Source organism: Dendrobates tinctorius, unplaced genomic scaffold, assembly GCF_039654945.1.
Source record: "Dendrobates tinctorius isolate UK_male_01 unplaced genomic scaffold, ASM3965494v1 ptg000143l, whole genome shotgun sequence".
In the NCBI taxonomy this organism is placed as follows: Eukaryota; Metazoa; Chordata; class Amphibia; order Anura; family Dendrobatidae; genus Dendrobates; species Dendrobates tinctorius.
The window spans coordinates 18,079,360-18,098,825 of record NW_027361810.1 but is presented as its reverse complement, the minus strand read 5'-3'; the positions used below and the strand labels follow the sequence as shown (position 1 = coordinate 18,098,825).

Sequence of the window (19,466 nt, the reverse complement as noted above, 5' to 3'; positions counted from 1 at the left end):
CATCTTATACATTTCCCTTACTGTTGGATTGGTGATAATTTATTGCAATTTGAATACCTTTTCAAGGTAACCCTTTAACAATTGAAAACCAAACTTAAAGAACTGCAGCTATTAACTATTACATTTATATGATAATAATTAGAATAAGTTATATAGTTAACTTAATGGTGACTAGGCCAAAATACCAGACAAAGCCACAATAAAATGTCCCCTTTAGGCCGGTTTCACATTAGCGCTTTTTAAGCGCACGCACGGCCGGGGGTAGCTCCGCCCCCGAGCCGGCTCTCTGCCCGGCGTGCCCGCCCCTTGCTTGTAGCGCCGCCTACTAGCGGACAGCGGCGCCTGCGATCGGCGCACCCTATCTTTAGCATGGGGTGCGCAGATCGTGCGCAGGCCGTGCGCTAGTTGCGCTTTGACCTGCGCTGCGCACTTTTGACGGTGCGCCGTGCACGCCAAAATCAAACTTTTCGGATTTTGGCACGCACGGCGCACCGTCAAAAGTGCGCAGCGCTGGTCAAAGCGCAACTAGCGCACGGCCTGCGCACGATCTGCGCACCCTATGCTAAAGATAGGGTGCGCCGATCGCAGGCGCCGCTGTCCGCTAGTAGGCGGCGCTACAAGCAAGGGGCGGGCACGCCGGGCAGAGAGCCGGCTCGGGGGCGGAGCTACCCCCGGCCGTGCGTGCGCTTAAAAAGCGCTAATGTGAAACCGGCCTTAGTCAATGCATCGGTGGAGCTGCCTACAATTCTTTCATTGAAGGATCTAGAATAAAGTAATAGAAGACTCTTTTAAACTTATATATTTTAGAACAATGAATCCAATATTCAAATGTTACATATGAATTAATCTAATTCTCAACGTTCAGTTTACAGTTTCCCATTTGCTTTATTTACAGGTCAGCCAAGTGTATGGATTGTCCTTGTTTGAGAACTATTTGTTCACAACCAATTTGGACAGTTCCAATGTTCTGAAAATTAACAGATTTAATAATACAGATATACAGCCATTACCGATACCGGAAAATGCCCGCGGGATAAAGATCTATCACAAACGCACTCAACCATCAGGTAAGCAGCAAGAATTACTTTCTATCTCTAGTATATCATGCTAAAGTTTAAAACATTTTTATTTATTTATTTTTTTAAATTGATATAATTTCAAACTCTACATCAAGGGACCTTTAGGAATGCAAACCCACAAGAAGAAGTATGCCCTGACAACCTGTAGTTGTCAGTGCATGCTAGGAAATATAGTTTTGCAACAGCTGATGAAAAAAAGTTTGAGGATTTTGTTCCATAAGTAATTCATGGCTCGTTAAGATGTTTGGTGTTTGAACTTTAAAGTAGTAGTACCTTGTCATACCAAGCATAAGGTAATAAGTATGGTTGTATATACATATTCCGGATTGGAAGAATATTTGTTTTACAGTTGGGTGACCATTGTCAGTCTTGCATAGTTTTCAACATGGCTGACTATGGGTGCAACATTCTGTTCCGAGAGAAGAGAAGCTCTGAGACACTAGCAACTGCTCTACCAAGTGTACTACAGTAAGAATCTGGCAAAAAGCAATATGGATGAACTCTTAAGTGATGAGTAAATCTGTCGAAATTTGAATTTGAGAGTTTACATGAATTTGGCAAGAAAATTCTGTTGTGAATCAAATGTGTCTTAATAGAAGTGCAGACAAACTGTTGGTGCAACCTGTGCAGCCGCACAGGGGTCTAAGAAGTTTGGGGGGTGCATTTCTACCTTCAAAATATGTGCAATTGTCCATAATGATGAGCTATTGAACTGCAAAGGGGTCATATATCGTTGTTGCACTGGGGCCGTCTTTTGTCTGTGTCCTCCATTGCTTTATTATGTACTTGGGTCTCTCCAAACCCCAAAAGATAGTAAACATTGGGTGAAGAAAAGCATAAAAATAAGATTTACTTCTCAGTACACATGCCTTAGTGCTTTAACCCCCAGTCCAGTCCTCAGTGAAGCTATTTCCAATCTCTTCTTTACTCCTCCATGGCACTGGACATCATCTTCCTCTATCTTCACTCTGACATCAAGAAGCACGCCATGATGTCAAAGCGTACATTGCCTAAGACGCTAGCTGTGCCCAGGTGACACACAACATGACATCCTGATGTCAAATGGTCAATCATGATGTCAAGGAATGCTCAAAACACCGGAAGAGTAGAGTGAAGATGGAGGAAGAAAATGTTGATCATTACATGCCATGGAGAGTTAAGGGGGCTGAGTAGAGGACTGGATTAGGAGCTATGGCCCTGGAACAGATGAGTAGGGGACCGGATCAGATGAGTGTTGGGTGAGTATTATTATATTTTAGTTTTTTATCACCTATTCTGGTACAAATTGAAGATCCTAAAAATTTGGACTTGGAAAAATCAAAGCTTTTTTTGTAGAATTCCAGACACATCCCATTCTCCTCAAACTAATTCCCTCATCTCCAGTGGCCATAATAAAAATTTGTATCCATTATATAGCAATAAACAAGTTGACGAATGAAAGGTCTTAAACACTTTTATTGAAATGAATATGTTTAATTCATGACAAACAGTTAAGGCAGTCATTGGTAAAATAACATCAATTTTGTTGTCATCCACTTTCACGTACCGAAGTAAATAATGTTTATTTTAAAAAGTAATTTGCGCCGTGATTTCTTGCAGTTAGGAGCCACGCATGTGAAATAAACCCAGATGGCATGCCAGGGGGCTGCTCGCACATCTGTCTGCTCGGATCCAGCTACAAAACGAGGACCTGTCGCTGCAAAACTGGATTCAGCCTGGCAAGTGATGGAAAGTTCTGCAAAAGTATGTAAAACAAGCAAATGTGTTCTAAGTCAACAAAGGGCAACAACAAGAGTAAAAAAAGTCACTTGATGACTTGTAGCGCAAATTGTTGAAAGTGTTTTCAATGGATACGACAGCTGGGATGGCGATATACAGTCAAAGAGTTGAAAATCACTAATCTGTTAAACACTCAATACCAACTATAGCTATCCTCTGACAATGAAATTGTTTTTTGATATATATTTTGAATTATCATGTTTTAAAAGGAGGTTTGTTCATTTTATTTTTTATCAAAATAGGTAAAAAATATATGGAATGTCTTTTAGCTCATTTGCTATTTGTCTAGAAGGTTCCTGGTAACATTAGTTGGCAAAAAAAATAATAATAAAGGATGGGTAGAATGCTAAAAGATATATTTTCCATATAGGAGTTGACTGTGCGTGGGGTTTTGATTATCTATATCTTGGATAGGTCATCAAAATCATATATATGGGGGTCCGATACTTGGCACCCCCACTACTTACCAAATATTTTGCATTTCAGCTATTGGAACTTCATACTGTACGGAGCTGAAAACCACTGCTCAGTACACTGTGGTGGCCATTTGAGCTCCCATTCACTTCAATAGGAAATGAGCTACCTTTCCTGAGAATGGCCATTACACAGTATGGAGCAATGGTTTTATGGCTCCATACAGTGTGAACTCTCCAGTAGCAGAAACACCAAATTTTTGTAGAGTAGTTGTTGGATTTTGGACCTACACCAATAGCTATATCTATGTTAGTTATGGATAACGCCTTCTAAACCCTTTTATGCGCATGTATGTTGTTGTTTTTTTGAGGGGCGTTACCAATGGGTTCTACAAATTTACTTTAGGTTTAGCTGAGCGTATGAAAATTAGTTTCTTTTTTTATCCACAAAAAATGGACAATTTTTCATCCAAAAAGTGTTCTGTTATGAATGAGTCACCGTAGGAGGCAAAAGCAGAAATACAAGCTAAGTCCAGAAAACCAGAGAAGTTGGCAACTATCAGATTGCAGACCCCTGAACCTATCACACAACTAGCAGTAGCCGTGGGGGGTTCCTACGATGCCCTAGACCCCTCGATCACAGCCGGATAATTAACTAGGCCTAAAGAAAGAAAGGGGAAATCTAAACTGCCCCAGAGCAGACCCCAAAGCAATAGGCAGCCCCCAACATATAATGACGGTGAAGCAAGATGAAAACACTAACACAGACAGATAGATAGACTGTGCAAAGTCGGGGCCCAAAACTACCTAGATAGGATAGGACAGGAAGGCTGCTGTCTGCAATCTGCCAAAAACTTAACAAAGACATAAGCCAACAAGCTGATATGAAAAAGGCCCTGAAGCAGCTAGGCTTCAAAAACTAAATCAGCACTCAGGTATTTTCAGAAGACAGAGCTAAAGGAATTCAGCACACCCCAGCAGGGAAAGGCAGAAATCCAGAAAAACAAAGCAAAACAAAGTCAAAGCACAAATGCAAAAGGCAGAGCAGCAAACTTAGCTTTAGAGGAGCAGGAATTCAGACTGGTCTCCAAGGATCCCACAGAGAAATCACCCGCAAGGCAGAAGGGCGTCGGCAGCCTTATATCCAGTCAGTAACTCCACTCAGCCAGTCATCATCATCAGTCTCAGGTGTTTGATAATCAGGCTCACTACCTTTCTTTACCAGAAGAGGGAGTTCCTCGGGCCTCAGTAATGAAGGGGAAAATGAACTCACAACAGTACCTCCCCCTTGAGGAGGGGTCACCGAACACTCAACTACGCCACCAGGGCGATCAGGGTGAGCCCGATGAAAGGCACGCACCAATCTTTTGGCATGAATATCAGAGGCAGAGACCCAGGAATTATCCTCCTGACCATAACCCTTCCACTTAACCAAATACTGGAGTCTCCGTCTAGCCAGACGGGAATCCAGTACTTTCTCTACCTCATATTCCATGTTACCTTCAACCAATACAGGGTCTGGAGGTGCCACTCCCGGAACAACAGGTTCAACAAACCTCTTCAACAAAGATTTATGGAACACTTTATGGATTTTAAATATGACAGGAAGAGCCAAACGAAAAGAGACCGGATTAATAATCTCCACAATCTTGTAAGGTCCAATAAATCTAGGCTTAAACTTAGGAGAAGCCACCTTCATAGCAATATTTTTTGATGATAACCACACCATATCACCAACCTTAAACTGGGGACCAATGGTCCTATGTCGGTTGGAAAACCGCTGGGCCTTTTCCTGGGAGAGAGATAACTTATCCACCACTTGGTCCCAGATCTGGTGCATTCTCTCCACCACAGTGTCAACACCTGGGCAGGCAGAGGGCTGAGAAAATCAAGGATGAAACCCAAAGTTACAAAAAAAAAGGTGACATCAAAGTGGCAGAACTAGCTCTATTATTTAAAGCAAATTCGGCCAAAGGCAAAAATGAAACCCAATCATCCTGATCAGCAGAAATAAATCATCTCAAATATGACTCCAAGGTCTGGTTTGTTCTCTCTGTCTGCCCATTGGTCTGAGGGTGAAAAGCAGAGGAGAAGGACAACTGAATTCCCAGCCTGGAACAGAAGGTTCTCCAAAATCTAGACACAAACTGGACTCCTCTGTCAGATACAATGTTCTCAGGAATCCCGTGCAAACGAACCACCTGTTGTAAAAACAGGGGCACCAACTCAGAGGAAGACGGCAACTTAGGGAGTGGTACAAGATGAGCCATCTTAGAGAACCTATCACAAATCACCCAAATAACAGTCATCCTTTGAGAGACAGGCATATCAGAGATGAAATCCATTGAAATATGGGTCCATGGCCTCTTGGGAACAGGCAAAGGCATCAACAACCCACTAGAGCGAGAACACGATTTAGACCGGGAGCACGTCCCACAGGGCTGCACAAAATTCCTGACATCACGAGACAAGAAGGGCCACCAAAAAAACCGACTCACCAGATCTCTAGTACCAAAAATACCTGGATGACCAGCCAAAGCAGAGCAATGAACTTCAGACATCACTCTCTTCTTCCACTGGTCAGGAACATACAACTTTCCACTGGGACAACGCTCAGGTTTGTCCTCCTGGAACTCTTCCAGAGCACGTCTCAAATCGGGCGAGACGGCAGAAAGAACTTCCCCTTCGCCTAAGATGGTAGCAGGCTTGGTTAACACAGGAGAATCAGCAAAGAAGCTCCTAGAGAGGGCGTCTGCCTTGACATTCTTCGTTCCACGAAGAAAAGAAACCACAAAATCAAAACGTGTAAAAAACAAGGCCCACCTAGCCTGTCTAGGGTTCAAGCGCTTAGCCGACTCTAGGTAAATCAAATTCTTGTGGTCAGTGAGGACCACGACTTGATGCTTAGCTCCCTCCAACCAATGTCTCCACTCCTCAAATGCCCATTTCATGGCCAACAGTTCCCGATTCCCCACATCATAGTTACGTTCAGATGGAGAGAACTTTTCGGGAAAAGAAAGCACAGGGATTCATTTTAGATGTTACAAGATCCTTTTGGGACAAAACAGCTCCTGCACCAATCTCAGAAGCATCCACCTCTACCTGGAATGGAAGTGAGACATCAGGTTGCCGCAAAACCGGGGCGGAGGTGAATCTTCGCTTCAGCTCCTGAAAGGAAGAAACAGCCTCCGGAGACCAATTTAACACATCAGCACCCTTCTTAGTCAAATCAGTCAATGGCTTGGCAATACTAGAAAATTTTGCTATAAATTTCCGATAAAAATTAGCAAAACCCAAAAACTTCTGGAGGGCCTTCAAAGAAGTGGGCTGAACCCAATCGTAAATGGCCTGTACCTTGGCCGGGTCCATTTCAATAGTTGACGGGGACAAAATAAATCCCAAAAAAGAAATCCTCTGTACTCCAAAAAGGCATTTAGATCCTTTGACATACAGGGAATTCTCCCTCAAGATCCGGAACACAGTCCGAATATGTTCCACATGAGAATTCCAATCCTTGGAGAAGATCAAAATATCATCCAGATAGATAATCAAAAATTTATCGACAAAATCTCGGAAAATATCGTTCATGAATCACTGGAAGACAGAAGGGGCATTAGTGAGCCCAAAAGGCATCACCAGGTACTCAAAATGTCCCTCCGGAGTATTAAACGCCGTCTTCCATTCGTCCCCATGCTTAATGCGAATAAGATTATACGCCCCCTGAGGTCAAGCTTGGTAAACCAGCAAGCACCTTTAACTCTGGAGAATAGATCAGAAATCAGGGGTAACGGATACTGATATTTAACAGTAATTTTGTTGAGGGCACGATAATCAATACAAGGTCTTAATGATCCATCCTTTTTGGCTACAAAAAAAAACCCGGCACCTAAGGGTGACGAGGATGGTCTAATATGACCCTTCTCCAACGCCTCCTTAATATAGGATCGCATAGCCTCGTGCTCGGGTACAGATAAATTGAAGAGCCGACCCTTGGGAAATTTACACCCCGGGCTCAGTTCAATTGCACAGTCATAACTCCTATGAGGAGGCAGAGACGCAGACTCATTCTCACTAAATACATCATAAAAGTCCGCCAAATAATCAGGAAGATCATGCGACTGAGGAGAGGTGGAAAACACCGGAGCCTCACTAAAGGCACACCGACAACCCCAACTCACCACAGACACAGATTTCCAATCCAAAACTGGATTATGAATTTGTAACCAGGGAAACCCCAGAACAATAGTATCATGCAGATTATGCAACACCAAAAATCTGCAATTTTCTTGATGGTCTGGGGCGACCCGCATTACCACCTGGGTCCAAAACTGAGGTTTATTTTTAGCCAAAGGAGTAGCATCAATCCCCCTCAAAGGGATAGGCGTCTGCAGAGGTGTCATCGGAAATCCACAACGTTTAGCAAAATCCAAGTCCATTAGGTTTAGGGCTGCTCCCGAATCCACAAAAGCCTTGGCGGAAAATGTGGACAGGGAGCAGATCAGAGTAATAGCCAGAAGAAACTTAGGTTGAACACCCCCAACAGAAAACGTGTGTGCAAAGCGTTTCTCTCGTTTAGGACAGACAGAAATAATATGCGAGGCATCTCCACAGAAAAAAACACATCTTATTACGCCTTCTGAACTCCTGACGCTGCTCTCTGGAAAAAACTCTATCACATTGCATAGGTTCAGACATTTGATCAACAGGTGGCAACACCTCTCGTGCAGCTTTGCGTTCGCGCAAACGCCGATCAACCTGAATGGCTAATGACATAGAATCGTCAAGACCAGAGGGAACAGGAAATCCCACCATAGTATCTTTTACGGCTTCTGACAACCACTTCCGAAAGAGAGCAGCCAAGGCATTATCATTCCAGGTAGTAAGTACTGCCCACTTTTGGAATTTTTGACAGTACAATTCTGCAGAATCATGACCCTGGTTCAATGCCAGCAGGGTCTTTTCAGCCTGATCAATGGCATTAGGTTCGTCATACAACAACCCCAAGGCCTGCAAAAATGCGTTCACATTAGTCAGAATAGGATCATCTGGTTTCAAAGAAAACGCCCAATCCTGGGGATCGCCACGCAGCAAAGAGATGACAATTTTAACCTGCTGCGCGGAGCTCCCTGACGAGTTAGGCTTCAAGGCAAAAAATAATTTACAATTATTTTTGAAATTCAAAAATTTTGACCGATCCCCAAAAAATACATCAGGTGTAGGAACCTTTGGTTCTGCAGCATGTGAATGAGCAAGGTAGGCGGAAATTCCCCGCACTTCCGCAGCGAGCTGCTCCACACGATTAGACAATTGCTTTATCTCCATTGAGAGAAAAAAAAATTCCCCCTACGGCCTCAGAGATATAGAGGAAAACATATACACACCTTTTTTTTTTTTTACAATTCTTTCCTGCTATGAGTACCCTAGGATCTGCGGTATGGCGGGTGATTCTGTTATGAATGAGTCACCGTAGGAGGCAAAAGCAGAAATACAAGCTAAGTCCAGAAGACCAGAGAAGTTGGCAACTATCAGATTGCAGACCCCTGAACCTATCAACACAACTAGCAGTAGCCGCGGGGGGTTCCTAGACCCCTCGATCACAGCCGGAGAATTAACTAAGCCTAAAGAAAGAAAGGGGAAATCTAAACTGCCCCAGAGCAGACCCCAAAGCAATAGGCAGCCCCCAACATATAATGACGGTGAAGCAAGATGAAAACACTAACACAGACAGAAAGATAGACTGAGCAAAGACGGGGCCCAAAACTACCTAGATAGGAAAGGCCAGGAAGGCTGCTGTCTGCAATCTGCCAAAACCCTATCAAAGACATAAGCCAACAAGCTAATATGAAAAAGGCCCTGAAGCAGCTAGGCTTCAAAAACTAAATCAGCACTCAGGTATTTTCAGAAGACAGAGCTAAAGGAATTCAGCACACCCCAGCAGGGAATGGCAGAAATCCAGAAAAACAAAGCAAAACAAAGTCAAAGCACAAATGCAAAAGGCAGAGCAGCAAACTTAGCTTTAGAGGAGCAGGAATTCAGACTGGTCTCCAAGGATCCCACAGAGAAATCACCCGCAAGGCAGAAGGGCGTCGGCAGCCTTATATCCAGTCAGTAACTCCACTCAGCCAGTCATCATCATCAGCCTCAGGTGTTTGATAATCAGGCTCACTACCTTTCTTTACCAGAAGAGGGAGTTCCTCGGGCCTCAGTAATGAAGGGGAAAATGAACTCACAACAGTGTTCTGTGTGCCTTCTGTATTTCTGATTTTGACATCTATGTAAGGCTGCAGTCATATTTTTTCAAATTAGTGTTTCATAGAGTTACATTCATCCTTACTGACATCAGTTTAAAAATGGATCTGTTCTGAGTAACTCAGTGCATGTCCTTTTCTCATCCACTTTGTGTATCAGACTTTGCCAATAGAGTGTATAAGGATCCTTTAAAAAGGGGTAAAAAATGACAGACTTTTTTTATTTCAGTCTTCTTTACGTGTTTTATGCAATTTAAATTGATTCTTTGCTAAGAGTCAATGAATAAAAAAGTTTAGGCAATCTGCTTGATTCAGATTTTAAAAACAGATGAGAATAAAATGGGTGCAAAACGGTTGACACAAGGTAAAATAATGGTCCGTTTTATATGGATTTGACAAACGTATATGGATGTTTCAATGGTTTCTAATATCCATGTGATATCTGTTTTATACATCAAAAATATAGAAAATAATAAAATACCAAATATAGTTCCCTATTTTAATAATTCCAATGCATCCTTTTAAAATGGTTGCCAATTAGTTAGGGTTTCGAAAGTCATGAATGTTTTAAGCGCCCGTTGAGTTTAAAGGTTAAACAGATCAGAGTCGTGCATGCTGCGCTTTTTTTATATGTGACTCATCAGTGAAAAACATTTTTCTGAACTACCCAATTGACTTACATGGTTTACTCATGGGCAATTTAGGACCGGAAATGTGTGAGAGTCATTAAAGGGGTTGTCTGGGACTTTAACATTGATAGCCTATGCTTGGGAGAGGTCATTAATGTCCGACCAATGGCCATGTGTCACCCGGCAATGGTGATGATCAGCGGCTCCCAGTATTGACGGCAACAAGAACTTCTCAGTTATGAAGCTGCATATCACAGATCCGGCAACGAAATAGTGGTCACGGCTGGGTACTGCACATCCAGCCCCTATTGATTTGAATAAGGGGTGGATGTGCCATATCCAGCCATGGACAATATACAGTTGACAGAGCTGTGGTGCGCAGCTCCACAACTGAGCTGTTCAGGTCACCACCGACATCGGGAACAGCTGATCAGCCAGTAAGGATAGAATAAGGATAGGCCATCAATGTTAATGTTGTGTACAATCCTTTAAAGAAAAACATTTGTGTAAATGTCCTATATTTCACAAGATAACTGTATAATGATGTTTTCCATTCCTTGCTTGACATGAGTTTGTGACCCTATAAGAGTTACGAATAGTTACTTTAAAATTCTATTTCCCATAATCATTGATTCCCCAGATGAAGGAGGGGAGTCGTGGTCATAGCAAATGGCCTAAGTAGGATGGAATATGAAAAGGCGAGTTATGAATTAGGAGCGTAGGAAGCCGGAATCCTTTAGATGAACTAATGTGGATTTTTATTGATTTGTAACTGCCTGGGATCATTTTCTATCCCAGAGCTCTCCCGTTTACATCCAGACGCCTAATGAATGATGTATTTAATCATAAATGACATCAAAGCTAAAATCTAATGAGTTGGTAAATTAAGCGTCTGCATCACAATATGATCAATTTTACACTCGGTACAAAGTTATCATATGGGATCTGCCATGTTTTTGAAGAGTGGACAATCTGAATAAAAATAAAAAATGATAAATTGCCATCTAAGAATTTTTCCAATTCATTGAGCTAATTATTTTACTATAAACAGCAATAATTCTATAATAATATTTTATAATGGGTTTGTTCTACACTGGGGACTAGATGCATGTATTTTGGGCTAAAAATAATGTTTGTAATGAAATTTCATTAATAATCTTTCACCATTTGGTTTATACAGACGTTTTGTTTCCCAGCTCATTCAACTTTCATGTGGTTGGTGCAAAATATTTAATTAAAACTTATTGCAAAAATTATTGTCAGCCCAAATCACGTACATGTAAGTAAAAAAAGTAAAACAAAAACAAGTTGACCCCCAAAGGTGGACAAAGGTAAGTCCCAGGTTTAAGGTTATTAACATTTGTCATGTGCAACAATTTTTATGGAAAAGTGAAAGTTTCTATGCATTATAATGCTATTACTATCAATAATTACTGTGTAATGCTTCCTTTTCCCTGTGGGGGCGCTATAGGGACTTTAAACATTGGCTTACAGATTCCCTAGCATATTAAAGCCTATCACTGAGGGTTTTAAATGGAGGGTGAACTATGATCATCTTCATTTTGGAGATTCTTCTACTTAAAAGAGTTTATATTTGTTAAATTATAAAAGATCAACATGTTTTTCCTGATATAAACCAAATACATTTTCCTTCCAGAACCTAAGAATGAATTGTTCCTATTTTATGGAAAAGGGCGTCCGGGAATCATTAGAGGAATGGATCTTAGCACCAGAGTATCCGATGAATATATGCTTCCTATAGATAACTTAGTGAATCCCCGAGCTTTGGATTATCATGCAGAATCCAACTATATTTACTTTGCGGACACCACGAGCTTTCTCATTGGTCGTCAAAAGATCGATGGGACAGGGAGAGAAACTATCCTTAAGGATGGTAAGTAAATGAGGTGAAGGTTTGTGGAGTACCATTCTTTGCCTTTGAATGTGGTTGAATTCTCTGTTCCCACCATTTTTAGTCTACACGTACCAAGAGGCAGCAGATAAACACAAACAGACATATCCATCATTGTCAATGGCTGCTCTCTTTCCCCAGTCCCGCACGCTCGGCGCCTTGGGGTGATCCTCGACTCTGCGCTCTCTTTCAAACCACATGTCCAAGCCCTCGCCTTCTCCTGCCACCTCAAACTCAAAAATATCTCCCGGATCCGCTCATTCCTCAACCACAAAACCACAAAAACACTAGTGCACGCTCTTATCATCTCCCACCTTGACTACTGCAACCTCCTACTCTCTGGCCTCCCCTCTAGCACTCTGGCATCACTCCAGTCCATCCTACACTCTGCTGCCCGACTAATCCACCTGTTTCCCTTCTATTCCCCAGCCTCCCCCCTTTGCCAGGCCCTTCATTGGCTTCCTATTGCCCAGAGGTTCCTATTCAAAACCCTAACCATGACATACAAAGCCTTCCACAACCTGTCTCTTCCATACATCTGTGACATGGTCTCCAGGTACCTACCCACACGCAACCTTCGATCATCTCAAGATCTCCTTCTCTACTCTTCCCTTATCTCTTCTTCCCACAACCGCATACAAGAATTCTCCCGTGCTTCCCCCATACTCTGGAACTCTCTGCCACAACACATCAGACTCTCACCATCAACAGAAACCTTCAAGAAGAACCTGAAGACCCACCTGTTCTGACAAGCCTACAGCCTGCAATGATCCTCGGTCTACTGAACCACCGCACGACCCGCTCTACCCTCTCCTACTGTATCCTCACCCATCCCTGTAAACTGTGAGCCCTCGCAGGCAGGGTCCCCTCTCCTTATGTACTTGTGCGTCCCTTGTCATAGACATGTTTATTATACTTGTCTATATTTCCCCTTTTCACATGTAAAGCGCCATGGATTAAATGGTGCTCTATAAATGCATAATAATAATAATAATAATAAACAGAAGTACCTCTTAAACACCAAAATGTTGAAGGTTATGAAATTACAAAGGGACATATAAAACATAAAGTAAATGGTTATTCCCATAGTAGTAAGTTATTCCCCAATTAAAAAGAATGGGAAGAATTTAATGATCTCTGATAGTTTGAGACCCCAGAAATGTTCTGGATACCAGGAACCGGCCCCATCTTGAATGTAGCAGCGGTGTATATGCTTGACCTTCATTCAGTTCATTGTCTATGGAAATGCCTTAAATAGTAGAGTCCTGTATTTAGCTTTCTCCTGTAGTCCCTTAGAGAAATAAAGAGTTGAGGTCCACCTCTTCCCCGCTCTTAACAGGAGTTTGTAGTGCTTGGTTTCCAGTTTACGGAGCTCCGTTCACAGAATAGTTGGGGGTCCCAGTGCTTAGACTCCCAGTGATCTATAAGAAATCTCCTATCCTATGTAGAGGAGAAAAACTTACAACCATGACAGTACCTCTTTAAAATGTTAAGTCTTCTTCACAATAGCATCATGGCTTCGATGATCAATGACAGGTCTGTCCCGGAATGGTTTCCAATAATTTATGATGTTATGGCTCCATAGGGTATCCTTTGTGCATGGCAACACAAAGCTAAGAATTTATATTTTTTCTTATAGATAGCTCCAAATCCTCTTCATCCACTCACACAGCCATAACTCATTGATAGCCATGACTTGGATATGCATTGATGTAAAAATAAAGATGTGTTCTCCTCTACCTAAATTTTGACTTAGGACTCCAATTTCACACTTTTACACAAATTCAGAACATAATAATAAAATGCTAACACAACCCTTAACAATCTATAATCACCATCACAACCACTGGGTAGAAACCTATAGCATAAACATCTCCCCACACAGTATCGCAGGGCTATGTTTTTTTCTTTCCAAAGATGGTGGAAAGAAAATGTAGGACACAAATCTATATCTCCAGGCTCTTGAACCCTCTTCCCTCAATCGTGGCTTAGTATTTAGGATTTGGAGCTGTGATTTGGAAACACTCTAATTTTGGGGGGAATATATTTCACTGCTGTTTTAAAAGCTATAACTGAACCTGGAACAAAAAAGCATTGATACTGTCTCTATGCCAACAAAAAAAAAGAGTTAATTGAGTGAAAAGTTTAGAAATAAGTCTGAAAAATTGTCATTATCAACTAGAAATGTGAGAAAAAAAACATTCTGGAGTGATTGCTAAATCATATACTTATTTCTCTGTTTTTGTTTTCTAAATTGCATTCCTGTATAAAGGGTCTAGCACTCCGTCTTATAATGATGCTTTTATTATGTTGTGCTTAGCGACTAATTACAGGTATGGGTGATCGTCTTTGTGGATATTACAATACTTGTCAGATGTGTTTATGATGAAACAATCACTCTTCTTTTAGTGAATTAAAAGTTGTTGCAATGAAATAAACTCCCTCCAAAAAAAAACATAACAAAAGTACAAATCAAGCGTAATTGTGTCTGTGCTGTCAAGAACAAACAAATCTGACATAAATATAAAGAACTTGAGAAAAATTTGTATTCTTATTCTGATCATTGTGCTTTGAAAGCTGGAATCTTAATGTAAGGTTCTGAGTAATGTTGAGAACATCACAAATTTTCATTTAAGGTAAATCTTATCATAAAGGGCCTGTGACACTAAGCGATATCGCTAGCAATATCGCTATAACGTCACTGGTTTTGTGACGTTATAGCGATATTGCTAGCGATATCGCTATGTCTGATACTTACCTCCGACTGGCTCCCCCGCTGGTTATCGCTGATCGCGCGAGAACGTCCTGGGCCGTTTCTCGTCGTCAGCTTCCTTCTGGGCTTCCTGTGTTGCCGACGAGCGACGCATGGATGCGGGCGGGAGGACGTCAGGATCGCCTCGTCTGACAGGTAAGTAACGACCCCCAACCCCTGCTATGTCACTGGTGAGATCTGCCCGTGTGGCGGCTCACTAGCGACCACTTAGCGATGCACCAGCGATCCTGACCGCGTCATATCGCTGGTCGGGATCGCTGGTGCATCACTAAGTGTGACAGTACCTTTAGTCATTTAAGAATGTTGTCACAAGATGTAAAAAATTCTAAAAAACAATAAAAAATGGTTTTAGACCAAAAAATAACAGGAGGTACAATAAATAAAGTGAAAGTACTAATAAAAAAAACACCTGAATTTTGCCAAGTACTTAAACCATAACTCAAGCATTGCCCCGATTATCAATAACCTCAAAGGCAGATAGGATAGAAGCACTCTTCATCCAAATTGGGCAAATTTTACAAAGTAATTGATAAGCTGCTTTGTTAGCACCAGATACAATAAAAAAACTATATAAAATGTATGTTAAAAAAATCTAAAAATCATACAAATTAAATTTTTGAGGGCCAAAAATGACAAGGCATAATAAATAAAGAAAAAAAAATGCTAGCTAAGAAAATCCTAAATGTTGCCAGTACCTAAAACATAACAAGCCCTTCACCTATCACCCCAAATTTCCGGTGTCAAATATCAAATTGACCTTATTGGAATGGAGATCACATTTTCAAGACCTTTCTCTTAAGTAACAGACTTAAGTCCTCTACTCCGGTAAACCTCGTGATGTCACTGGGAGCCTCCTGAATTTTATCTGAGAAGGATCAGGTGGTTGTATTTTCATGGACTGATACTTTTGTTTTCAGGAGCTTTCTGCTCTCACCTCACTGAAAACACTAAATGGATGAGTCTGGAGAGATGGTAGTCTGCCAAACAAAAATTTGGCCAATAGTTATCTCATATGTATGGCCATATTTATGCCCCATGATAAGAGGGTTGTATTTAGAGTAAAGTGGCATCGGAGTGGGAAATCTTACAGACTTGGCTCTGCCTCTTTATTGTTTTTTTTTTTCTTACAGACTTGTAATATTTAATTTGCCCTATGAGAGCGCTGTAGGAAAAGTGTATAACTGGAATAAAGTTCTAAGGCTAGTTTCACACTTGCTTTTTTTTGCAGCGCGTTTTTCCCGCAAAAAAACGCATTGAAAAAACGCATACATAAGCATACAACTGCTGCGTTTTTTTCAAGCATTTTTATGAGCATGCATGAAAAAAACGCAGCGTTTTTATGCGTTTGTATGCGTTTTTAGCGCGTTTTTACCGCGTTTGCGTTTTTTTCCAACATTTTTAGGTGGCCCCTCACACTACCCAAACCATGACTTTACTAACCCTAACCCTGACCCTAACCCTAACCCTAACCCTGACCCTAACCCTAACCCTGACCCTAACCCTTAACCAAATCATACTTAACCCTAACCCAAACCCTAAACCCTAACTAACCCTAACCCTAACCCTGACCCTAACCCTAACCCTAACCCTGACCCTAACCCTAACCCTAACCCTAACCCTAACCCTGACCCTAACCCTAACCCTAACCCTGACCCTAACCCTTAACAAAACCATACTTAACCCTAACCCTGACCCTAACCCTAACCCTAACCCTGACCCTAACCCTTAACCAAACCATACTTAACCCTAATCCTGACCCTAACCCTGACCCTAACCCTAACCCTAACCCTGACCCTAACCCTTAACAAAACCATACTTAACCCTAATCCTGACCCTAACCCTGACCCTAATCCTTAACAAAACCATACTTAACCCTAACCCTGACCCTAACCCTGACCCTAACCCTAACCCTAACCCTGACCCTAACCCTTAACAAAACCATACTTAACCCTAATCCTGACCCTAACCCTGACCCTAATCCTTAACAAAACCATACTTAACCCTAATCCTGACCCTAACCCTGACCCTAACCCTAACCCTAACCCTAACCCTGACCCTAACCCTAACCCTAACCCTGACCCTAACCCTTAACAAAACCATACTTAACCCTAATCCTGACCCTAACCATGACCCTAATCCTTAACAAAACCATACTTAACCCTAACCCTGACCCAAACCCCAACCCTAACCCTGACCCTGACCATAACCCTAACCCTAAACCCCCTTAACTAACCCTAACTCTAACCCAAACCCCTAAATTCCATGGTTTAAAAAAAAAATGCATATGCAAAAAAACGCATACATGAGCATGCCAGTGCGCACATATGCGCATCCATAGGCTATAATGGCCATTTTTAGCGCAAAACGTGCGCATATGTGCGCATGCGCTTTTTTGCAGGGCCAAAAAATGCAACATGCTGCGTCTGGAAAATCCCAACGCACACCCCAAAAAAACGCAGCGCATGAAAATCGCATACATGCGCTTACCAGCGCGCAGGTATGCGCACCCATGTTAAATATAGGGGAAAAAACGCATGCGCAGGTGTGCGTTTTTTTCCAGCGCTAAAAAACGCAAATGTGAAACCAGCCTAAGATAATCATCTTCATTTTCAGAGGTTGTATTAATGGCAATGAGATAATTAAAGATATATCTAGTTCTAGGTGAAAACTCCCCCTTCTCTAAAAACAGTGAGCATTTTAAATGCCCTTTAAAGGGAATCTGTCACCCCATTTTTGGCCTGTAAGATGTGGCCACCACCATCAGGGGCTTATCTGCAACATTCTGTAATGCTGTAGATAAGCCCCCGATGTAACCTGAAAGATAAGAAAAACGAGTTAGATTATGCTCACCGGGGGGCACGTTCGGGTGCGGTGGGTGTTGCGTCCGGTCCAGGTCCTCCCATCTTCATGCGATGACGTCCCCCTTCTTACTTCTGCCACGGCTTCTGTGCAGGCATACTTTCTCTGCCCTGTTGAGGACAGAGCAGAGAATTGCAGTGCGCAGGCGCCGGGAAAGGTCAGAGAGGTCCAGCGCCTGCGCACTGCAGCACTTTACTCTGCATTCAACAGGGCAGAGAAAGTATGCCTGCTCAGGAGCCACGACAGAAGTAAGAAGGGGGATGTCATCTCTAGAAGATGGGAGGCACCGGACCGGACTGCGACACACATCGGACCCAGACCGGACCCCCGGGTGAGTATAATCTAACTTGTTTTTCTTATCTTTCAGGTTACATTGGGGGCTTATCTACAGCATTACTGAATGCTGTAGATAAGCCCCTGATGGCTGAGGTCGCAGCTTCTAGGCCGAAAATGAGGTGACAGATTCCCTTTAAAGATCACACCCTGATAAGATTGCTTTGCCTATAAATTCTTCATAACATGAATTTCGTGGTTCTGTGTTTAATAATTCATCACTCTAAAAAGCAGTTACACAAAGGTTATTATAAGTGAAAGCTTGAAATGAAATAGAGCAAATTAATTTCCGTGTGGTTATTATGTTAAACAGATCTTGACAACGTGGAAGGAATCGCCGTTGACTGGATTGGGAATAATCTCTACTGGACAAATGATGGACACAAGAAAACCATTAATGTAGCACGACTGGAAAAGGCATCACAAAGCAGGAAAACTTTATTGGAAGGAGACATGTCACATCCCCGAGGAATCGTCTTGGATCCCGGGAATGGGTATGAGCTCAGTCATTTACATTTGTGTCTTTAATTGACTTTGACTCGATGGCTGATGGACCTGAATACTTTACGGAGGAATCATCATTCAGAAATGATGACTGTTACTGTTTTACATCCTGACTCCTTGGCTTCATCCTTAATGTCATTCGCTATAGTTGTAGCAATTACGTAACTGTCAGTTGCCTCATCAGACTCATTTACGAGCCAGCTATTTGGACAGTGAATGCATCTAGTGTTTTACATTAAAAGTGACAGATTCCCAAGAATTGAATGTGTCAAAACTTCAGGAGAATTAGAAATTGACAGATTTAATTTCAGTTGGAATTGGATGGAAGGAAAAAAATTGTCAACGAATTAAGGGTGATCCAAATAATTTTGGATCAATTAGTGTAGTAATTATAAAAATGTAATGTTACTAATTTGTATGTATGTGAAATGCCAAGGCTGATATATATATATATATATATATATATATACAGTGTATATATATATATATATATATATATAAGCATGTTTTTATATGTGGAAAAACTAAAAGCTTTATAAAATACCAACATTTGCAATACATAGAGTTGCAAATGTTGCCACATTTGTTATGTTTCTTGATTAGTGCCTTGCTTTATCCTGATTTTCTTGGTAGTAGCTATGCTCTTCGGCAGATTAATTCAACGTTCACGCTCAGTATTCGGTCAGTATTTGTAAGCTAAAACCATGAGAGGAACAATCAGAGGAAAAATATAATAGAAACACGTCACCACATCTGTATTTATCACCCACTCCTGGTTTTGGCTTATAAATACTGATGTAAAATACTGACCAAATACTGAGCGTGTGGACACAGCCTTAACGGTTAAGAGTATTTAGTATCAATATTCCTGATTCAATGCAAAATCTATGGCAACTGGCCACCAACAATTGGTGTATGTGCAATGGAGCCATCAGTA

The 19,466-nt window shown here is 41.7% G+C and overlaps 1 protein-coding gene across 1 annotated transcript in view; it reads left to right on the top strand.

Annotated features, from left to right (window-relative positions):
• The window catches only part of LRP1B (LDL receptor related protein 1B), a 1,871,059-nt gene that overhangs the window by 1,033,381 nt on the left and 818,212 nt on the right, over window positions 1-19,466 (top strand). The window contains exons 9-12 of the mRNA XM_073545568.1: window positions 896-1,067; window positions 2,679-2,822; window positions 11,806-12,042; window positions 18,339-18,519. Of these exons, the coding sequence (XP_073401669.1) occupies window positions 896-1,067; window positions 2,679-2,822; window positions 11,806-12,042; window positions 18,339-18,519 (734 nt within the window). The remainder of the gene's footprint in view (window positions 1-895; window positions 1,068-2,678; window positions 2,823-11,805; window positions 12,043-18,338; window positions 18,520-19,466) is intronic.